The sequence below is a fragment of the Falco rusticolus genome, chromosome 7 (genome assembly GCF_015220075.1).
Source record: "Falco rusticolus isolate bFalRus1 chromosome 7, bFalRus1.pri, whole genome shotgun sequence".
Lineage (NCBI taxonomy): Eukaryota > Metazoa > Chordata > Aves > Falconiformes > Falconidae > Falco > Falco rusticolus.
Window position 1 is genome coordinate 22,633,778 of NC_051193.1, and position 24,108 is coordinate 22,657,885.

The following is a 24,108-nucleotide window of genomic DNA, read 5'->3' on the forward strand; positions in this document are numbered from 1 at the left end:
TCAAGTCCAACCATTAGAACATGTATAGCTATGTCCTTAATACACTTCTGTTGCTGTATATACATACACCCTTCACAATCCCTGATAGCAAAAAAAGCTATACAATTTTTCCTTTTTTACAAAATTTGGTAGACTGTTCCTTTAAACTATACTGTGTTTAACATGTATCTCAGAAACAGGTATCTGTTGTTAAAATAATCTGCAAAAACAATCTGCACTTGAATTTATAAATAGCTTTCAAATAGAGAAAATAGCTTACACACATCTTTACCTAAAAAAATTACACATTAGTTTTTATTAAAAAGACTAACTACCTTATGTGCATCAACTAGAACGATCCCTCCTTTTTCAAGGGGTTCCTTTGTTCCCATTAGCAATTTTCCATCCGAATAGCCAACTGCAAATGGTCTGTCTTCACTGAACCAGGCAAGGCATGTAACAGACACTACATAAACGGACAAACAAAATTTAATTAAACTAAACTAAACTTCACTCCTGCCAAAGTGGTTTTTGCAGTGCAATTGTCTAAAATATGAAATGTGTAACAACTTCCCCCACCACCAAGGTTACTCAACATACTTTTGGATCTGAAAATTGTCTTGAATTTATATGGTAAAGATAAAACTGAGTGTCACTGTAATGACACCTGTTGAGATTATTTTTTAATAGTTTTTTCAGTTCTCTTTTTATTAAAATTAATGAATTACATTCCTGACATGGTGAAAATGCTAGGGAAAAGAAAAGAAGTAGACTGAATCCTATACATATATCTGAGATAGGGAAGCTTCTACCAAAACCACTGAAAACAACTGGAGCCTTTCTTGGCACATAGATATGGCCTCACTTGATTCTGTTAAAAAAATGCGAAACTTTCCTGAAGAAGCTATATACAAAACCACACAGCACTACCAAAGATGTGCTGCTTGATGTTCCCTGCGATTGGAACTGTAAAGAAAAGATGGCTGTAAGACAGTAATTCAAATGACACTGAGTACATGCCATCTGTAAACAGAGGAGCCACTGCAGGGAATCTCTATGGATTTTATGTAAGGACAAGGAATGTCAGGATCGGACTAGGTTGCTACAAACTGCCTCTGCTGTAGGGGCGCCAGGGTGCTGACGGAGATCCCACAGACTTTTCTGCTCCCATGAATGAATGATGTTGCAGGTAAGGTAGCAGAAGTCATATCCCATGAACAAGAATAAAAAAGATATTGAGATTATATACTTGCTTAATATAGGAAGAAAAAAAAAGTGGGGTGTGTTTCATATTTTTTCTTAATTCTATTTAAATACTGACCATCCTTTCTGTAGCAGTGTTCCAGTTCTAGTCGGTGCATGGCTGAAATATCTACAACTTCAATAAGTCCAAGAGACCCATCCATACGACCAATTAATAATAATTCTGGAGCATCTCCTGTCCATGCTGCAGCTGGCCCTTCTTCTGGCCAAGCTAGAGCAGATACCCAGTGAGGCTGAAGATCTAATAATCCTCTTCCTCCTAGGAGCCCAAAAAGTCTTTTAAAACTACTTCATCTTCATGAAGAAAAGAAAACAATAGAAATACTTTCCATGGGAAAATATCAAGAGATCGTATTTAGAACGAGGACATACTACAAATTCACATAAGTTATGAGACTACAAAGCAGTGGTCCACTAACCTACAGAGACACATAATTTAGCTAACAAATCTCAATTAGCAGTCAAGTTACATAGTTTTGTTAAGGAAGGAAACTAAATTCTTCAGTACTTAGTAAATTTATACTTTTATCTGCAGACTGTCTATTAACACCAGCAGTGTGACTGGTGATTTTCATAAGCACAAAACAACAGAATGAAGTTTCAGAGATTACAAATTACAAAGTAATTAACAGATTTCCTCTCAAAGGAGTTCTAATGGTATTATGCTGGATTAGTCAATGGCAGCACAAACGACAGTAAAAATGTAAGAGAATCTGCTTGAAGATGCTTGCAAACTGAACCACGGAATTGGGAAGGGCCTTTCCTGGACCAGGTTCAGTCTCCTCTATCACAATGTAATCTCATAAATGTATCTAATTTTATAACATTTCTTCCCCAGTTGGTATTCCAGCTTATAAAATATGAGATCACAATCTTTTGAACATTAGAAACTTGAAGTTACTCACAGCCAATTTATTTACATTTCTTCTTGTGTCAACGCTATCCATTTGCTTACATAGCTGCTTTTTCCCTCTGGCCTTCTCCTAGAGTTCATCTTCCTAATGTATTTATTTAAAAGCTTCTTCCTCCAAGACTCTTTCTTTTGTTCAAATAAACAAACAAGCTCACTCATTAGAAGACACTCCACCTAGCTGATCACTCTAGCTCTTTCCCTCCATCTGCTGCAGTTAATCTTTGCATTCTGTTGCATGCACGAAGGTAATTCTTACAGGTTATAGAAATACTGTATTTACAGACAAAAATCACTAAGAATGACACCTAAAAACTTCTCATTCAATAGGGACTCATATGCTGCTCAGTTTTCTACTGAATTAGCTGTAGATCACACATACATTTGTGTTTAGTGCCTCATTCTAATAAAGTAAGTTTACAACACGTTATGGAAGATGGTAGGCATTTAAAGTGGAAAGCACACACAAATGCTTGGGTAAACATTCAGTACGGTAGCAGCTTCCCTATTAAATATTAAATATATTAAAAATACTTTGTATCATTAAAGTAGTTATGAGCATACCATTGACTTGCCATATGTTCACCATCTTTTCTGTAGCTCCAGCCAGGTACTTGCCGCTGATGCTCCAACAGACAAGAGACAAACTCAGGTCACTGGGTGACCCCAGACTTTCTTCAGAATCACCTTCTCTGTAATAGAATAAAATAACGCAGTTAAAAAACAGGCATTTCGTTTACAGAGAGTGCAAAACATGGAATTAATGAAATACCAGAGTTAAAAACTGGAGTTCTCCTGCCGTAACTGCAGATTTACATAGTAAGTTTTTCTGCTCATAGTTCTATATTCTCTTTAAAACCACTTCAAATAACAGAATGAGGTAGTAGTAATTTCCACAGTAAGAAATTTTAAGTTAGGTTTCAATTAGTAAGCCAGGTTTAATTATATTTACCTATTTGTATCTCAAATTTAACATCTTTGGTGAGAGCAAGACTTTAAGGGAAGTCATGAAATGAAACAGAATAGCTTGGACAAAAGAAATGAAGTACAACTTGCTCTCAATTTTAGATTAAACTCTTCCTCCCGTTACAAAGTTGTTATACTGTTCTAGAATTCTATTTTAAAGTTTGCTTTGGCTAACTGTAACAGGACCACTGGCATATTTTGTTGCCCTGAAGGTCATACATGACAGGCAGAGTTTTTACTGATTTTAGTAACAGAAAAATGAAGGCTATAATATTGCCAGGTTGCATATTGTAGGCCAAATACTGTATCATCTCTGTATTTTTGAAGACACAGGAGTCATACCTTTGGTGTGCTGTTGCTTAAGCAGGAGACATTTTATTTGTGAATAAAGCAGGTACTGGAATGTTTTAAACTATTAACAACAACATTAACTTAACTAACATAACACATGTTACAATATTAACATACTATATATAATACTGTATCAGGGAACAGTAATCTAGTAGCATTTAAATAATGTTCCTTCAAACTCGGGAAAATAAAAAGAGAGAATTCCATCAAAAAGAAGGGATAATGTCTTTTCATCTGCTCGTCTCTCAACAACTGAAAAAGAATAATTCTGCCTGTAACGAACTGGCACTTACCCAGTGCCACACACATAGAATTGTGTTGTATTTGTATTAAAAATCACTATTGGGACTGTTAGCAAGGAAGCCCATGAAAGTACTGCATACTGAATCACCTGTACAGGAAGCACACTTTTCTGCCACACAAATAATAGAAGGTCTCTGTTAAAGGAAGATGCTGCTCTCATTACTATCTTCTGACGTCAAGTCACATCCTTCCTTGTACTCCTTTTAAGGCAACATCTAACAGCAGCAAGCAAACCAGAACTAAAATGACTGCTAAGAAATCATCATGAAACAACTCTTTAGTTCACTATTGTTTCTTTGTTCTCCCGAGTTAAACTCATCTAAACTGTACAAAAGAGTTAGATTTCAATCTTTTCTTTTTCTTTCGTCTTGTTTGGACACATCCAAATGATACAAAAGTACTTCCCAGACACTCTCGTGAAGAAGGATTATGCTCAGTTCCCGAATCCCAGAAGTCATTCTTTTTTCAAGCCTGATTCAAATGACCACACTCGCAATTATCATGTTGTACACTGGAACTGTCCACTGGGACCCACTGAAGGGATACTCACTTTTTTTTTATAGGACAGTCCCTTACACTTTTTATTTTACCCATTTCTCATTATAGTAATTAATTAAGAATATTTTAAAACAACTTTATACTGACTCTTATCAACTTGATATTGAAGTTGTTTTCAGTTTGAAGCTATTTAATTTACTTTGCATGCCATAAACACAGCAACAGTCCCAGAGGAAAAAAATGAGAGAACGTCAGTGCAGGAGATACTGCACAGTTGGCTCTTTTCATTACCTTGCACAATTACAGCTTAATTTAAGTATCTGACTATTATAAAGAATTAACTTACAGCTTGTTGAGCACACACGTCTGTTGCAATGAATACTGCTTCTTTGTAACGTTCCAAACTCTTATGGTGCCATCATTTCCACTAGTAGCCAAAAGTCCCTTTTTATTGCACCAAACACACGTCATGACCTACAAATACCAAAATAATCATGACAAAACTGGAATTTAAATCTAAAGCTTTGGTATGTTTGTTCATTAATATTAAGCAAACATTAAGTAATGGGACACACTGTAAACAATTAAACAAGACAAAGCCAACCGTATCCTGTGCTTCAAGAAAAGCAGCGTGGCTGGCAAGCTGAGGGAGGTGACTGTCCCCCTCTGCTCCTCTCTGGCAAGACCCCACCTGGCATGCTGCGTTCAGCTCCTGGGCCCCCGACATAAGGCCATGGACCTGTTAGGCTGAGTCCAGAGGAGGGGCCCGAAGATGGTCAGAGAGCTGGAGACCCCTCCTGTGGGGACCGGCTGAGAGAGTTGGGGTGGTTCAGCCCGGAGAGGAGAAGGCTCCGGGGAGACATTACAGTGGCCTTTCAGTACTTAAAGGGGGCTTCCAAGAAAGATGGGGACGGGCTTTTTAGAAGGGCCTGCAGCGACAGGACAAGGGGGAATGGTTTTAAACTCAGAGAGGGCAGATTTAGATCAGATATGAGGAAGAAATTCTTCCCCGTGAGGGCGGCGAGGCGCTGGCCCAGGCTGCCCAGAGCAGCTATGGGTGCCCCATCCCTGGCAGTGCCCAAGGCCAGACTGGATGGGGCTGGGGGCAGCCTGGGCTGGGGGGGGGATGTCCCTGCCCAGGGCGGGGGTTGGGACTAGATGGTCTTTAAGGCCCCTTCCCACCCAAACCATTCTATGATTTTTCTGCTTCTACAGTATTGTGCACCGTAATTAAGCATGCTCTGTCGGGGTGCTATACTTTGTTCAGACCCATGCTCCACAGGCCACTATTGCACAGAATAGGGGACAAAGACTTTAACTACTGTGACAGACCAATTAATGCAAATTAAAATCTAGTCTAAGAAAAGATTGAAGGTGATTATGCTGACTTCATGTACTGTAAGAACACTTTCATGTCCCCTCTAACTGAAGCTTCAAAGCTAAGCGTTTTTCTGCATTAGAGGTACCCTCCAGCAATAGCTCACTTCACCAAAAATTAACTTCTTGTGGGAAATCATTTTGGCCAGTATACTTGTAAAATAATATTTTACTTTTTCTGTATTCTACAAATGCAAGCATTAGAATTTGTGCAATTCTGGGAGAAATCATGCTTACCCTGTTCTGATGAGCCTCTAGTTTTATGAAGGAACATTTTCGTAAGTCTCCCCCCATATCAGCGAGGGTCTGAGGAACAGTTTGATTATCTCGATCGTGTGCTGCAAGAGTTCTCACCAGCTGCTGAGCAGCCCACTGCCTATGTTGTGAAGATAACCTTGAAGAGAGGCAGCAAGCTGCTAGTGCATTAGCCAGCTCCAGAGGGCCTACAGCAGAAGGATCATAGGAAGGATGGGCATACAAATGGGCAATTAAACCTGCTTAAACAAAACAGTGAGATGATGCCTAGATGAGTACCAAACAGAATTACACAAACAAACACAGAATTAGCCATAATTTCCAGAAAAAGAGAAAAAAAACCATAAGAATGCTGCGCTCATATTAACTGCTAGAAAAACTCTTCCGATACAAACAGAAAAACAACTCCCTTTAAAATTTCACCCCAAACCCTAAGAAGAGAATTATGAGCAGCCTTATTCCAACCATATGGAAAATGGCTGGTCAAAAACCAAGTACTTTCTGAACAGGAAAATGCTTCCTCTGACAGAGATAAACTGCTGTCACTGCTGTGTCCTCCCCTCCCTTTACCAAGGAACAGCCTGGTGCTGAGGCCGAGCAGCTCCTTCTGGCCCCTGAGCTCCCGCGGCCCAGCTCGCGACGGCCCAGCCAGGGGCTGGTGGCAGTAACCAGCTGTCACTCCCCTTACTTTCATCAGGTTGGAAAGTCTTGGCTACATGCCTTTGAAGACACATACATTCATATTTTTTTTTTCCAAAGTGGAAAAGATGCCATTATGTAGCATGACCATATTTCTAAGTAAAATTTGTTTACTAAACTGTTTTGAGAGTATATTTACTTATACATTATTCTAGCAAGTCTCTCAAATACAAACGAGGAATTGAAGATTCAATAATTAACATTTTAAAACAAAGCTGTATCATACCTTTCTTTTCAATTTCTGCTTTATCATAGTTTGGCCTGAGTTTGGCCCCTTTGTCTGCCAACAATGCTACAAGCGCCTGAGTAACCACAAAATTTGGAGATGTAACAAGTTTGTTTTCTTCCGCAATTCCTCTTAAAAAACTCGGCAAAAATTTTCGCTGAATTGGATCATCAACTGTTGTCAAGTTTACACCAGTTGCTGCAGAAATCAAATTCTAAAAATAAATAATTAAGGACAATAAGTAACCAGACCAAACAGAAAAGTCAATTTTGGAAAATATTTTCAGTTCAACAAATCATGCAGTGTTTTCAGTATTTTCAAGGGTTTTTTTTTGGAAATCCTCAGCTCCCAACCACTTTTATTTTCATGTACAATACGGAATTTATGTCTTCCGTCCTGGGGAAGACCTAGACTTAATGGAAACAACTATTCAGATCCAGAGATATTTTTTTTTTAAAGAAAAGCATCAAGTAACCAAGAATACCAGTAAGAACTATGGAGCTTATAGAAGACCTTTTTTATGCACCTGGTGGTACCATAAAAAGCAATAACCACAATAAAATCCATCATCCCACCAAACACTCCTATTTCTCCACAATTATATTTCAAACTCAGAAGAACAGAAGAGTTTAATTACTCTGATTGCTTAGAAGTTTCCTGATAAATATGAAATCCTGCTGCATGTCCACAGCTGTAATCATCTCTTTCTAAATATAATCTGTGCTCCACACAGAATTGACTCAATTGGAAAAGCCAAAACTTTAAGAGAACACTCTGTCAATACAAAAAGCACATCTATTTTTTCCACTTGAAGAGTACTCAGGGAAAAAAAAAAAAAAAGTAGTTGCTCGATTTTTTACCAACAATAAAACATACTCTTGTGCAAAGCCCTAAACAAGAACTCTAAGGAGATCCTCAAACTGAGGCCAGTCTGATCACAGCTCAGAAGAGCACAAATTACCAGTATGTTAAAAAAAGGATTGTTGCATCTCATGTGTAAGTCTTTTAATATAAATATTTATGTTGAAGTAACAGTCCTACCTGTGTACATAACTGTACCAGCAGCTTTGCAGCACTAGGAGTGTTTGATGCCAAACAGCCCACTGCTGTACTCAGATAGGCAAGGCAAGATATAGGCTTGCTTGTTTTGCTGTGTATTCCTCTAGATCGCTCTGTTGAACTTGACACAGTGGATGGACTTGTGGAGAGGCCTGCTCTCCCTGCTGCAGCGAGGCACATTAACCGAACCAAAGTTCTGATATCTGTTAATCCCAAGGATTCAAGACCAGCTGCCAGGCTACAACTGGAACCACTGCCAAAACCAAACATAAATAATCCTGGTTTTATGAGTACATTTTGAAAGAAAGGTAAGTTTGGATAAAACTATTACCAAAACATGAGTAAACACTGCCTGTTTGATTAGCTGGACATCGTTACTATGCAGGGGCAAGGGGAGGAAAGAAAATGAAGCTGTAGCCCCCTCCACTCCTTTTCTTTTAAGCTGAAGACAAAAACACATAATAGACTTGCCCTAGCAAAAATCCATGAGTTTACGTGGAATCACTCCAAACAAAGTTACATGGATAATTCATGTTTAGAGTTACGCTATGACAATATGCACATGTACATGCCAGACCTCTGTGACGTCTTCATAGTCACATAGGTATCTTGTACAAGGCCAGTTTCTAAATCCTCATATCCCATTAACCCCTGCACTTCACCTTCTTTCTTCCAATGCTTACATCTAATACTTCCCTTGCACAAAAACTCACTGACAAACATAGCATCTTTACTTTCTGAACGGCTGACACTGCTGGAATCCACTTTCCATATAAGATGTAGAAGTTTCAAGACCGGGCTCAAAAGAACAAAATCAACAGAACTTTTTCTCTTAATAGTATGATACGAGTATGTAAAATTAGAATTGCTTTCCCAAATAGCTTAAAACTGCATCCCTATCGAACATAACTTGGTAACTGGCTCCAAATGAAAATGTTCAAGTGTTGCCAAGGATGCCACAAACCTGACAGACAGAAGTGAGAGTGCTCTCATAACCATAGTTCTTGCAAGAAGGACTTGGGCGGCAGCAGTCACTCTTCTCAGAGCCATAACACGGTCATGTGGATTTACTAGGGCAGCTGCTTGTTCTCCTAAGGTTATCCTGCCAGAAGAACTTTTTTCTATAGAGCCGTGACAGCCTTAGAAATAATGATAATTTGCATTAGTATTTAAAGAAAAGCAAAATATTACCATATAGTAATAAGCCCAGAAGCAAATTTGGCCTAAGTTTGAACATTACTCATTCGTTCTTCAACATTTCACACATACAGAACTATAGTGATAATGACTGCAAGGAAAATACACTCCTGAAATACACTCCGTAATTTAATTATTATTTTCAGCCTGATGACCACAACTTGATGATACTCAAGTTAATATTAATTCCTCTGCTTCCCTCTTCCATTAGAGGGGCCTACAAACTTAAGTAATCATCTGGCATTTCAATAGGCTGGTCAGTAAATCCCAACTTAAATCCAGGAATCCATCTCCGAGTTCTGCACAACATGCTACTGGCATTCATTGTAGGACCACAGTCACAGGTTTTTTAGTAAATAAAAGCTTTATACCTTCCGCCAATAAAAGTGCCTCACACTCCTCTCTCTAACTCCCCTATAATAAAAGGACAATTTAGAACCTGTTGTCACTTGCTCGTGGTGGGAGGCAGGAAAGACTGTCAAAATGTTTCTGCACTGCCCCTACAAAACCACACCAAACGGGAGGTACTTGTTCTCTGAATGAAACCCAATTCAAATGTACCTATTTGCATCAATGTTTCTTCCATGCTGTTGGTGGCTGTCACCATTGCAACTGAAGCCCCCAGAGGGTCGCTGTCAGGGAACTGTACAGGTTCAGGCACAATACGCCGATCATTTAACCCAAGAGGTCCAGCCAGTAATTCAAACTCCTCTTCTCCTGTCAGCTTTTCATCTTCATCTACATCTAACATGTCCCAGTCTTCTGGAGTTGCAGAAATGTAATTAGACTTGGTTACAAAAGCTAAAATATCAAGTAATTCCAGTTAATAAAAAAAACCAATACAGGGTATAAAACGTGGATTAAACCATCTTCTGATGTTGACATAGACGCAACATAATGAATCAGAAAACCAAAATCCTGCTCTTGCCCCATCCATTAAACTTGATCTTAATTTCTACTGCAGAGAAGTTTCATGGAAGATTCTCTAAAGTATCAAACTAGCTGTTTTTTTTAAAAACACAGAAATGAGAGGTCATCACACCTAGCACAAGACAACTCCAAAACCTGTAACATAGTGAAAAGCATAGACGTATGGTTGTGCTTTAAAGCATGGTAATGGGTGCATATGCCAAAGGGCTGAAAGGTAAAGACAGATACTAGACATTTCTGATCTTCATATTTTATCAAAGAATATGCATGAGTTCTTAAGTTATAATAGTACACCCAGGCTTTTGCTTTTCCTTCCTGGGGGGGAAGGGCAGGGGGAAAGGAAAAAAAGAAACATCACTGTAATTGCAACTCAGTTAGGCATTTTATTCACTTCCCAACCACTTAGAGGACAACTTACATTTACTGATCCCTCCCACTCTATCTCACTCCCCATACAGTAGAACCTGAACAAGTTTTATTTACTGGAAGATGGACTGGCTGTTAAATTCTGGAGCACTCATTTAGTCTTAAGTAGACAAATGTGACAAATCATACGATTGCCATCACATAAGCTACAGAAAGGCCCAGAATCAAAGAATCATGTGGCAAAGGCTTTCCACAGTCACTAGAAATAGTTTAATGTGAAAGCCATCCTCAGGAGCCATTCTTAGATAGCACAAAGGCAGAACAAGTAAGAATAAGCCTAACGGCAGATTTTTAAGACTCTAACTTAAGGTAATTCTCCTACATTACTCTGAAGAAATGTATCGCAACATAAGGCTTTGTATGTGCAGTTCTGCATATAACATGCACCCACAATACCTTATCATCCAAAGTCAGGTATTCGCCATTTCAGCTACTTAGATGAAAGACACAGGAAAAAGTGCCACTGATTTTTTTTCCCATTTGAACTAAAAAAAATATTAAAATTCAACAACTAGTCTGAAGAAGATTTTAAAGTATACCTTCATGCACAGTTTCATAATGGGTTTATTTGCATGGAGGTACTTTACGGAAAAATAAAACATTGTACAAGTGCAAAATATTTAATATCTTCAGCAACTTACAAACATACCTTCATAAACACTGTCCTGTTTACCTATTAAATCAGGAGCCTGGCCTTTGTACCTGTATGAAAAAGCAACAAAGAAAATAACCAAATGGCTCCAATATTTTACATATATACATAATAATTTTAAACTTTACTATTAAGTTACTTTATTGTTAGGTCAATATAGATACGATTTCTGGAAATGGCTAGTAATAGAGAATTAAAAGGCCTTCTAAAGTGTCTGTGGAGGGAGGAAGCATTTTGCAGTACTAATGTAAGAAAGGTCCGTAAAAAATACTGGAATTGTCAGCTAGAATTGAGAAAGGAAGTTTTAAAAAGTCAACAAGATTTGGCAACATCCCCAAAAGTAATTCCTTGGATTTCATTTAAAAAATAGCAATATCAAGATAACCTTTTTCCTAAATATGACTTTGTTGAATACAGAGAATTATTTTAATCCTCAGTTGAAATAAAGACAATTTCTGCTAGGAATTTTGATTTCTTCAATCAAATTCTTAAAATGTTAATGCTAGTAAGCATTTTTAAGATGTTTCCTTTCTTTACGCAGAGTATTTCTGTACCTTTCAGAAGCTGATGTTTTAGATTTACTTTTCAGGGCTAGGTATTTCTCTCTGCAGATGCCGCACAACAAATAGTAAGGATTTCCACTTCCACATTCACCACCAAACCAGCCGTCTACGTAGGAGCCATTGCTTCGATAGCCCTGGCGATTTGCACTGCGACCACAGCCTGGGTGGTTTCTTTTCATGTGTTGATTGAAGCTGACAACGCTGGATTCACATAGTTCACAAACCACTACTTCTTCTCTGTCTTCGGATTCACAAACATGCTGCATAGTAAGATTTTCACGTTATTTTTACAGAATAAATATATTCATATTAGATACAAAATATGTCAGTATTCTTAAGTGGATGTTCCTGCCCATTTCTGTTACAAAGGGTGGTATCAGTGGTTACCTTGCACAAAAGCAAAGCAGAAATAGGCAATTTATGCCATAACGAAGAGCAGGTCATGTCAGAACAGGAAAAACATTTTGAAGTAAAGTTTCAGAGGATGAGATTTTCCTATTTCATTTCAGATCTGACTCAAAATTCCTGACTTATAACTTTTCACATATAACTCTGCTAGTTCACATTCCTTGTTATCTAAGTTAGCTGGTTCTCCTCAGAACTTGACTAAGACTAGACTCAACACAGGAAAAATAATCCTTTTTTTTTCAGGCCATCGGACTTCACATTTACTGAGCAACAATAACTATAATTTGTGTCAATAAATTCCAAGGTTTTGTCTGGATATAAAGTTCAATTTTTCCAGAATTACACTTCTGTCCTAAGTCAGTCATTTCATTGTGATGTTCCAGTGAAACAAGCTCTCTGAAAAGCTCAATATGCACACCGAAACGCGCTTCCATATTGGTCAGGTAACATCATAATTAGATGACACAAGCTTAGTCTTGTAAGTTGCTTGTCTAATTTGACATGGATAATACAAAAATTAACAAGCTGCTCTTAATATATTTCCTCTTCACCTCAAACATATTTTTAGTGGGCCACACAACAACTGAGTCAGGACTGTCACCATATCCTTCCCAGAGAATGAAATACATTACTGAATTAAGAAAAAATGATTTAAGTGCAAATTATGTTGCTACAGATCAGATATTATTGGTGGTGGTTTTATTTTAAACAGAATAAACATTTCCCACTCTGTGTGTTACCTCACACAGCTAAGCAACCTGGACCACCTACTTGATTTGTGAGTGATATCATCAAAACAACAACTATATTAGTTCTGTTCTCATCTTTCAGAGGAGGGAGGAAAATATCTATGTACATACGGAAGTGCAAAGCAAGAACCACAAGAAAGCACTATTTTTAATCTAAAAGTGAAGCTACAGAACACAAGAGGATTTTAAGCATTGCTCGTATTTAGTAAGGTATTTTCAAACAGGCTATAAGCATATATGCATGTTACTTTAGATTTTAAAATACAAAGATGCCAAAAGCAGTAAGTTAAAGCAGCCCCCGCTGCAGTCACACACACCCAGGTAGGCCAATCCAATACCTCTGGGATCCACATTCCCAGAATATCATTATCACTAGCCAGGTCTTGCCCAAACATAGCTTCCATTGCTTCATCATCAAGGTCAATTTCTAACTCCTCATCCAAGTTGAAGTCATAAAGCGCCCCTGGATCTTGCTGCAAAGATATCCCTTCTCTTCGACTCTGATTCCGGTGGGCCTGTACAGAGCGGTATAAGCCCGCTCAAGTGAAAAAGAAAGAAAAAAGAAAAAAGAAAAAAAGAAAAAAAGAAAAAAAAAAGAAAAAAAAAAGGAAAAAAGGAAAAATAAAGCAGTTTATTTTGCATGTAATAAAGATGACTGTACTTTCAACTTCCTTTTGCTTTGTTTTTAACTCTTCCACCAAACATAAATCTACTTATTACCACATAAAACACTTAAGTTAAATATGCACTGATACACATATGAAAAAGAGTTTTGTAACTTTTGTGGTAAATACCAGTCCCCCTCCTCTTCATTTACTTGATAAGCAGAGACCTTGGAAATCTTTCAGTATACTTACCAGCACGTGCTAGCAACGTTCGGGCAGCTAAATCAAATTTGTGTCTTCTCGTTACAGCAGACCGACTTCTAGAAGGAGGTCCGCTCGCAGAAGCTGCGTTATCCACATGATCCATATTATCAGGGCTGCAAGAATTTGTAATTTACATGCAAATCAAACTAAGGTTTAAACAGCCACATACAGTAAAGTAAGGAAAAATACTGAGATCATGTTTACTGGTATTTTTTTTCCTTTCTTTCACAAAAAGAAAAAAAGGGCATTTGGAATTTCAGAATTTTCAGTTCCACTGCAGCACATACTTACTGTCTTTTTGACTGTGAGATTTACCTCAAACTAATCAGATGCAGCAATGTCAACACCTATTTGATACTCATTTTATGCTGTCAGTGTTAACTACAGCTTGATTTGGGTTTCTTCTTTTTAAAATAAATAAAATCAACATTTCTGTTGTTGCTGCTTCAGCCATTCCCCCTTTTGCCCAAAATGTTTTCCAAAACATGAATTTAAAGTTACCTAGTAACACCTGTTACTTAGTTTATTTCTCCCAACCAAAATCTGTGAGTTCTCAGTGGATCTACACTTTACCTGAGGCAAAGTAACAGGAAACTTAAAAATGGTATCTCAGTATCAAGGAATCTCAACAAAAATGTTCTCAAAATACATCTTGTAATTGTCATCCTCCCTATCAAAAAAACAGCTGGTATGATTCCTAATAGGTGTCACTTAAAAATATAACCACTACTTTCAGGATTAAAAACAAAAGAAAAGAAAACCCACCACCTTTCCTCCTCGTTTAATAGATAGTTCAGATCTTAGGCTGTGAAGGTGACTGAGCATGCAAACTTCAATTCAGTGTCATCCTCTCTGGACAAACCAATAATTAATTTAAAAAAAAAATGCAGAAAAATAACTGTTCATGAAAACACTGAAGGAAAAAAAAAACATCCAAGTAATGAAATTTTGCTTTATTGCTAAAGTCTTTTAGGTAAAATGAAAAGCTATATGCTCTCATTTTTTTCATTCCTCCTTCCTTTTTTTTTTTTTTGAGGGAAGGGTGCTGAGTTACATTCTTCCCTGGTTCTGTGCACAAACAGCACTGGAAAACTAATGCACTGTGTACACTTAATTTAATTGCATCTTTGCTTTTACTCATGTTGTAACAAAATTCAAAAGTGGCATTACAATGTAATGTTCTGTCAGCAACAACGAAGTTGTGAGATTTTCAGTTTCAGAAACAGATTACAAGCAATCAGAAGGAAACCACATTTTACCTTTCACTAAACCCTTCCTCCATTTCAGTGGCATCAGCAGAAGGGATGTCACCTGGTGACTGACAATAACAACGATCAACAGATTTTCCACCACTTCCAGAGACTATTGTCCCATGTCGTGAATCTGCAGTCCCTTCTGACTGGGGTTCCTCATCATCTTCATTTCCAGGGTGCTCTATCATCCACATGGCCAGCACTGTAATATTCTGTGCATCTGCTTCTCCTCTGGCACCTGAAAACAGGAAAATTACACTTTAGAATTGTATCGTATCATCGATGGTGAAAAAATAACTCCCCCACAAATGGTTACAGAACTTAAAACCTAAGTATTCCATTGGAAAAAAGTGTTTCATGTTGATCAATATTTTCAGTTTAAACTGATATTATAGCAATAGATTACCTGTAGCTTCCATAGCTTTTGCAATTTGCCTGAGGGAGAATCCCATTTCTAACAATGGAACAGCAATGGCAGGAGGAGGAGGGGATGTTGAAAGTCGGCTGCTTGGATCAGACAAAGCTTAAAACAGAAAATGTTAAATGTTAACTGCATAAATCCTTCTTCAGTGTTATTTACAAGACCTTCAAATAAGGGAATAATTGCCTTTAACAACTTTCCCCTCTACTACTATCCACAAAGTAGGATGCTTTCTGTAATGAAACTAGACTGTTCACGCCCATTGGTAACATATATTCTGTAAGCCCCTGTTTAATTAAGCAGAATACAGATGATATTAGAAGAACTATTTCTTTACAGATATTTATAAGAAGTTGACTTCTATTTAAAACTGTACCAAATTATCTATTTGATTTATATTTAGGTAGACCAGATGAAATTAGCCCTGTCCGAATCATCAAGAATTCCATGTGTTAGGAAATTACATCAATACACATACCTCTTCAGGTAACTCAACCAAGCTGGTGACATACCTGAAAAATGTCTTTGCAGACAATGGCTATATTTCTGTGCAGTGTCTTTAAAGGGACTCTAAAGAGGTCACTTACTGACCAAAACTCAAAGTTTCCTTATCATTTGCCATAAAAGTGGGGTTTGATCAACGAAGGCATCAACAATGTACTAAAAAACACTGCTGTAAAGGCAGTATCGTGACTAAACACAAATCACTTCGTTTAAAAAACAAAACAAAACAACACAACAAAGAGAGAGTGAGATGCGAAACCCAGCAGACAAGTTGCTATGTAATAAATGAAGCAATCAAAAGACCCAACTAATACCATGGAGATAAGAGCAAGCATAAAACGTTTTATCTCTCAGGAATTTTAAAGCAATGTCTTTGTTTCTCAGCACCAAGTATGAAATCTGGAAAACATACTTTTAACTCAGTCTCTTCCATTAATTTAATACAAAATGCCTATGTATGAACTTGTCTTTTTCTTTTTAGTATTATCTCCTCTGCATCACAATCCTCATTGGTGCTCTTTAGACTCAAGATTCTCATGTTTTCTCAGCCTCCTAGCTATTCCATTCTGCATGTATGCTGGAACAGAGCAAGTTTCTGTTTTGAGCACTACAGTGCAGGTGGTAATAAACCTATGAACAGAAGCCTCGCATTACTTTCACGCGATTCCAGACAGCAGCACGAGGAGCCCTTGAAGGTTGGACGGCCCCTTCTATCTCATTAAACAAGATTAATTGGAAGGAGCCGTACTGGTGTACGTGTCATAAAATACACCAATTCTTGGGTTTTGTGTGGTATGTGATCTAACAAAAGCTAGAAAATTAGTGCACTGAAGAGTGGCACACAACCAAGAAATAAGCCCAAAGCAGGTTAACATCCTGAAGTAATTACCAATCATACTGTGTTCTCATTTTATGTATGTAGTTTGTAATCCATTCCACAGCTTTTAAAAAGTAATTTGCTTGATAAAGTCTACAGCTAGGCAATCTACAGCTTTTTGTCCTAAGACAGTAATTTGAAAGTTTTCAATAAAGCTTTGCATGCTAGGTTGCATTAAAAAGAAATCCTGTTGGTTTTCAATGTCTTAGGAAACTACACTGAACTGTGAATTTACTGATTTGTCCACATTTCTATCTGTATCAACTACAAGCTTACCTGTACGATTGGCAGGCCTCGCAGACTGGGAATCAGGAGAAGTCAAACTTTGTCTCCTTCCAACTTCATCTGAAGGAGATGTTGGTAAAGAAGATATTGGAGGCGTCTGAGCACGTCGTGCTGGAAGTACAGTTGTAGTAGGGTAACTGGAGAACATTTGCCTTTAAAAAAAAAGAACAATAAACATTTGTATTAAAAAGAACTATGCTGAAAAAGGTCTGACAAGAAATCTGACGTATAAATTAGAGTGCACTTGGCAAGTCATACTGTACAACAGTTGAGTTTTCTGAGGGTAAGGTGCAATACATACACTGGGGTGAGCAGAAGAAACATCAGCTCAGCTCATTCCTACCACCTTTGCCTATAAAAGATGTAAACGCTCTTCCCGTTTCCTCACTGTGTTCAGAACTCAGCCCAACTAACAAATCAGGTGAATATTTTACTGTCCCTGTAGTAAGACATTGTTCTGGCTTTTGTCAAATTGCATCTGCAAAACCCCTAAGAACAGAGGTCAGATACATCAACAGAATTAACAAACTTAGAACAGGACTCCATTTGATGTAAAGCAGATTTCCTTCCGCATGACAAATAGCCTCTGCAGATTAACTAGCTTTATCTTCCTTCCATTTCAGTATGTGAGGGTAGGATCAAACAAGGTCTTAGCTTGCAGGATATGTTACCTACAAATTAAGATATACTCTGGTTTGAGATTCAACAACTATTCATTAAAAACACGAATTTCACAGATTTGTAATTTAAAATATATCAAATAAACACAAGAACTGAAGGAAGGTGTTTTCTCCTGTCTTGAAGAACTCAGACGTTACATATATATACAGTGTAGATTAAAAACTTCGCAGGTTTTTATTTCTAGTAACACATATCCTGCAAGGCAAAGTAACAAATTAAACTCTTATCTTCTGCAGAGGCAGTTCTTGACAACAAATGTTAACATTTTCAAAGGCTTACACAGCTAAAGACATATATTGTATATAAACCACACAACTAGTTCCTTACACCCACAAAATCATATATGCCGAGAATAAAGGTATTTTACCTAAGGAGACTGAGAGGCATAACACCAGGTGATTCTGAAGCTGGAACTGTTTCCGTATCAGTTACTGGAGTAGTGGCAGTGGTAGTATCCTCCAGAGAGCTGCTCATGAAAGACGTTGTGCTAGAAGCAGAAGGGCTGGTTGTAACTGGTGTTTGGGCTTGCTGAGACTGGTCACCTTCTTCTACTTGTTGATCTACTTCTGCAACAGAAAAAAGGACATGACAGGAACATTAATACAATTGCATAGAGCAAAACAGTAGCTGTGGCTAAACTTTCAAAGATAACTATAATTTTAAATTCCCCCCCAAAGAAAGGGATGCACAGAAATGGACACCATACAAATACTGCTGCCAGTAACTCATGGACGTACAGGAGGAAATCAGCCTATCTGCTCCTGCTGCTGTCAACACAGGGTACTGAGGCACATACACAGTAAGTGGTGAAGTCTTTCCAGGTGGTGACAGAAGCCATTTACTTATGCTAGATCTTATGAGATTTAGATTTATGATTGTAACAGCTAAGACTATTCTCTTAGGCAAAGCTATTTCTAACTCAGCAGTGTAAGTAACATTTTAAAATGTTTTTGGTTGGTTTATAAGAAGTCCTTAAGACAGTAAAGAACCAGATAGCACATTAATAAGCTTTAACATTTTAGATTTTTTTTTCTTTCTTTAAACCCTTTCAAATCATTTCCCTGAAGATGCAGAGTGTAATACATATATTTTTAAGAAGAAAAAGAATGATACGTATTTTCTCGTCAGCTTCTGTTAGGGCAGTGCCAAATATCTCAGAAAAAAAACCTCAGAAAACAAAACCTCAAAACCAAAACCCCACAAATGATTTAGAGATTTTCACAGACAGGAACACAGGTTACTTACACCTGGAACATACACATGCTCAACATCACCTGTTACTATGACCATATACAATCATGTTTAACAACAATGAATGGTGAATATGATATTTACGTCACACATAAATCCTTCTGAAAAGTATCTACAGAACTGCTCATTTTTAAGAAGAAACTCTTATATTTCTGATTGGCTGATATGCTTTCATTTTTTATTAAAATAAGGGATTGGGGAAAAGGCAAAAATGTCAGTATTGTATCTACAAAACAGTAAAGCATCTTTGTAAAATTTCTCTGTTCAATTAAATTCTTCCAAAGTATAACCACTACAAAATTACAAGATTGTTATTTGTATTATCATTGTTAGTATTGATTTTAATGGAAATAATAACATAATTTAGCACTATACTTCCATAATTTTGAAATGGTACCTTGTTTAAGTCTTCCACCAAACTGATCCTCCAGCAGCCCGTGAACCACTAATTTGTAGATCATGGCTTGTGCTCGTTCCAGATCTGCCAGTCCCAGAGCTCTTTTAATTGGGGAACGCATGACTGCCCGTTTCACCATGTGTCGCATCAGGAACTGCAAGGCAGCACGCATTTCAACGTCTTCGTGAACAACTGGAGAACTAGCACAATCAGAGTTGTGACCATTTTCTGCCAGGACTTTTGGTATTAACAGTAGCTCAGCATATTTACTACAACTAAGAAGAACACTAAGTGATTTCATAGCGCCCAGATAAAGATAAGACAGCTGTACTGCTCTGATTTCTGACTGCACTATATCATGATTTCTTGGAGTATGTTCATGATTCTTTTTTCTTCCTTCAGCAGGTTGGTGTTGGGATTCCATACCGAGTGCTGACGGTTCTAAAGAAAAGGAAGCGATTTCATTTTCCGACTTAGAGCTTGTCGAGCTATGTCCTTTGTTATCATCAGCACTTTGTCCTAATCGTGTATCTGATCCAACATCACCTTCCGTTTTCTGGTCCACTTCCCCTTTATCTTCAGATTCATGTCTGTGTTTTTTCTCGTGTCTCTTGGTGCTTTGCTTTCCTGTATCTTCATGAATGCCAGTCAGATAGGTAAGGTCCAGTAACACAGTAGCTGTCAGCCCACGAAATCTTGCAACATCAAAAGGCAGTGGTTCGCAGGGCTCCAGATTATACAATGGAGTATCACTAGGCGACCAAAAAGTTGGGAAGCTTTAATAAAGATCAGAATGACACAGGAAAAAGCAAGTGAGGGAGAGACAGGAGGAAAGTACAGGAAATAATGTAGGCAAAGCAAGATGTAAAATATATTTAATAAAATGAACAAACCAATTCTAAAAATTAAATGCAAACAGAGGAAAATGAGGTTATGATCAGAAAATGGGGAGATATGGTATCAAAGTAAAGGCAACAAAGCGTGCACAGGTTTTCAACAACAAGCATTAAAACCCAGAAACATCACAGAAGCTATCAATTCTGTGCTGAGGTTTCTGCCGTATTGTTTAGGAATATGTAACAGACTTCTACTAAGAAAAACTACCTTAAGCCAAATTCTACCATCATACCCAAACTGAATTTGTGAACAGGTACAAAACCACAGAATGAAAACACTCCTGAACTTTTTTCACATTAAAGAAAAGCTTTCAATGCCCTCACATTCCTGTTCAACTACTCATCACAAGGAGCACATTACTGATAGCTTACGATAATTCTGTCTCTGGTTATGGCAGGACAGATTACCTGGAAAGGACAGTGACTTTTTAAAAACACAGGTCAGAAAACCCAACAGACACACATAATGTATGTCTGTCTATCTGTCCATCTATATTCAGTGATAATTTTTTGTAATATTTAGGACGGTTAGACTTGACTCATTTTCACTCTAAGCAGGACAAAAATTCACCAGCCTATATTTCCATACATTTGTATTCTCCATACATCCAGCAGATAAAGGACTTTTAAATCTTCCTTTTATTATCCCACAATGTTTTCCCATCTTACAATGTGAACTTCTACCTAAAAATGAAAGCAAGCTTTAGCCTGATTTTAATCGAGACGGTACATTCTGAACTTACTTCAATGAATTACTAAGAGCTTGCCTATGTTCAATCACTGTGCCACTTCACTCAAATTTTACTTAAAATTATTTTAGGGGCACACTTAATTTAAGGCTATATTGTCACATGAGCGTACTTGAAAGAATTTGTATCCAGAACTAAATCTGACAAGCAATGGCACTCCAGTTTATTTAGTTAAAGTGACAACAACCTTTGCATAAAGACAAAATAGGCATAATGTTGCAACAGTTTCAACAGGTGAACTGACCTCAGTTGTTTCAGAATATATTTGTAAGTGGTGGCAGAAAAAAATAATTATTGCTCAATTTCTCCAGAAGATTACTATTCAGCTATAGCCAGAAGGAGTTTAAGAAATTTAACGAATCGTCTTTTCCACACAAAACCATAGACATTTCCTGTGAGAGCACCAGAGCGCCCAGAGAAGCCACTAGCTTCAGTTCAGAGCTCCCCTCCAAGGCACAGCTGCAAGGGAGGCGGAAACCAGTGCCCGCACCTCCTTCCAGCCTCCTCCCCAGTGCTCCCCACCACTGCACAGCAGCAGCTCTGGAGTGTTAACATCTATGACAGGGGCACTCCTTTAGTTCTCCAAGGCAGGTCAGTGAACGAACAAACGCTACACTTCAAGGCTGCATTAATTTGAAAACCATCATCCAACCCACCATTAAGAAGAGAGAATCCTCCCCTCTCCTGACCTTAACCGCTCCTCAGGTCCCACAGAGCATCTCCCCATCCCGTAAGAAGGGAAGGACAATGCAGCAAGGATACATGTTCACAACTCTGATAAACCAAATCAGGTCTCTCTTCAGAACCATGCTCACCATTTACAACAAAAGTGGGCACTAACCCCCAGTAAAAAACTGCTCTTTACAGACATAACCAAGAAGCTGTAGTAAATTAAGAGAGCAATAATGTTTCAGTTAGCCAATACATACCGATCCTAAACCAAGCAATGCTTATTTCAGATCTAGAAAAACTGGCAACCTGGTCACATCCCAACTCCAAAACCTAGAGGCTAAATCTAAGGAGTCTCATAATGCTTATCAATTCAAAACTATCAAATTATTTTTGATATACAAGTAATTTTATTTACTGGATATCATAAAAATTTAACTTTTAATATCTGTTTGTTTTAAAAAGTCAGACTTTGAAATCTGATAAAATAATTGATCAGCATGACCCTGATATTCAACGTATGTTACCTTCTGAAGACTTCCAAGCACAAAACACTACTAGATGGTGAAAAATGTAGGAAATGAGCATACCTGATAGTAATCTCTGCTTCATCCCATTGGACCTTGGCAGATGTGCTGCCTTCCTTCACTACTCCAAGCAAGGTGGCATGACGTCCCGTTTGCTTGTGTACACATCGACCTCCAACTCTAAGACCAGCATCAACTCCACCAATTACTGCTAGAACAGGCCACACTTCCACACAAAGCATCTTCAGCTGCAGTTCCGAAAGGTCAGCCAGACCATGCCTACTGTGTTTGCTTTTCTCCTCCTCTTTATTTTCTTTCTCCTCTCTCACCTCGTTCTCTTCTCGACTTTGAATTGAGCGACTTTTCTTCAGCTTTTGGCCTGCTTCTTTAAGACACGTTTTGATTTTATTCAGTCTTTCCATCATTTTTTTATTGATGCAGTGTGTCCAACGGTCTGTGCGATGAAGGATACGAATGAGTTGGATAGTGGCTTCTGCCAGCACTGCAGCTACGGGACTACAGATGGGGTCACCAGGTAGCAAATCTCTTGGTGTACCACGCATCTGCATATCACAGATTTTCACCTAAGTGTTAAAGAGAACAGTTTAAATGTTACCTTCTCAACATACCTGAAGCAGCTCATTTTATAAATGCAGGAGTCTCCTGCTGAATAGAGAAAACTACCAGTATGGTCTTTTTTTGGCTTGGGATCCCTAGGAAATCCACCTTAACACTGATCAAAACCTGCACCCCTTCAAACTCAAGGAGGCTGAAATTACAACAGTTCATGGTTTCTCAGGTATGGCTACCTGGAATTCCTAATACAGCATTCTCCCTGGTTTCTGGGGAATGCAATTTTGTGTGTAGAATATTAAATCTGTAGTAAATTAATTGTACATAATAAAATACAATACAATGTACAATAGATTGGACTACATGATATATAAATTTATGAAAAGTCTAGCTAGTGGGCGAGTGACATAGCGCTACACATGCCATAACATTCTCAGCACTTGTCAGCTACCACCTCCACCCCCCAAAAAACCCAACATCCTAACACTGACACTGAACAGAAGGAAAAGGAAAATTTATGACCTCTTGTTAAGAGTTAACCCCACTAAGGCTGCTAAGTCCCACACAGCCACTTGATCATCACACACCCCCGACGGTGAAGAGAATCAGAAGGGCAAAAGTGAGAAAACCCATGGGTTGAAAGAAAGAAAGTTTCATAAATAAGAGAAAAAGACAAAATAAAATTAAAAGAAAGTGATGCAAAATACAATCGCTCACCACCAGCTGACTGATACCCAGGCAGTCCCTGAGCAACAGAAACTCCTGGCAAACTTCCTCGCAGTTTTATTGCTGCGTGTGACATTACATCGTATGTAATACCCTTTCGGTCACCTTAAGCGAGCGGACCAGCTGCACTCCCTCCCAGCCTCTTGCATACCCCCAATCTACTGGCTCAGAGGAACAGAGTGAGAAAGCTTTGGTGCTGCATAAACGTTGTTCAGCAATAGCTAAACCACCGCATTACCAACACTGAAATCCACAACACAGTACCACAGGCTGTTGTGAAGGATGCTGACTTTATCTCAGCCAAAACCAGTACACCTATGAGGATGAACATTTAAATTACCTTCTCTCCTGGATTACTGCTATAGAACATAACACAAGGGTATAACTCTGCAGCATCCACATCTTCAAAAGCTAGTTTTGGTTCCTAGTTAAAAAAACAAGACAAGACACTCAGAACACTGACAACCAACAATATGAAACATGACAAAGTTGTACCTGTATTGTAATCCTTGCAAGTACCAAAAGTTTCACAAGTCTGAACTATCACACTCAGCTTTATCTAAAATACCCATGCCAAACTACTGTTGCAAAAAACACCAAAAAAAACAACTGCTGTTAA

At 38.1% G+C, this 24,108-nt stretch overlaps 1 protein-coding gene across 1 annotated transcript in view; it reads right to left on the reverse strand.

Moving 5' to 3' along the window:
* Positions 1 to 24,108, reverse strand: part of HERC1 (HECT and RLD domain containing E3 ubiquitin protein ligase family member 1) — a 109,841-nt gene that overhangs the window by 17,909 nt on the left and 67,824 nt on the right. Inside the window, 20 exon segments of the mRNA XM_037396088.1 lie at positions 315 to 445; positions 1,301 to 1,501; positions 2,717 to 2,844; positions 4,617 to 4,744; positions 5,885 to 6,090; positions 6,828 to 7,041; positions 7,869 to 8,139; positions 8,851 to 9,025; positions 9,645 to 9,845; positions 11,089 to 11,141; positions 11,646 to 11,914; positions 13,129 to 13,349; positions 13,669 to 13,793; positions 14,940 to 15,171; positions 15,340 to 15,456; positions 17,012 to 17,172; positions 18,069 to 18,267; positions 19,350 to 20,125; positions 22,254 to 22,774; positions 23,830 to 23,913. Of these exon segments, the coding sequence (XP_037251985.1) occupies positions 315 to 445; positions 1,301 to 1,501; positions 2,717 to 2,844; positions 4,617 to 4,744; positions 5,885 to 6,090; positions 6,828 to 7,041; positions 7,869 to 8,139; positions 8,851 to 9,025; positions 9,645 to 9,845; positions 11,089 to 11,141; positions 11,646 to 11,914; positions 13,129 to 13,349; positions 13,669 to 13,793; positions 14,940 to 15,171; positions 15,340 to 15,456; positions 17,012 to 17,172; positions 18,069 to 18,267; positions 19,350 to 20,125; positions 22,254 to 22,774; positions 23,830 to 23,913 (4,413 nt within the window).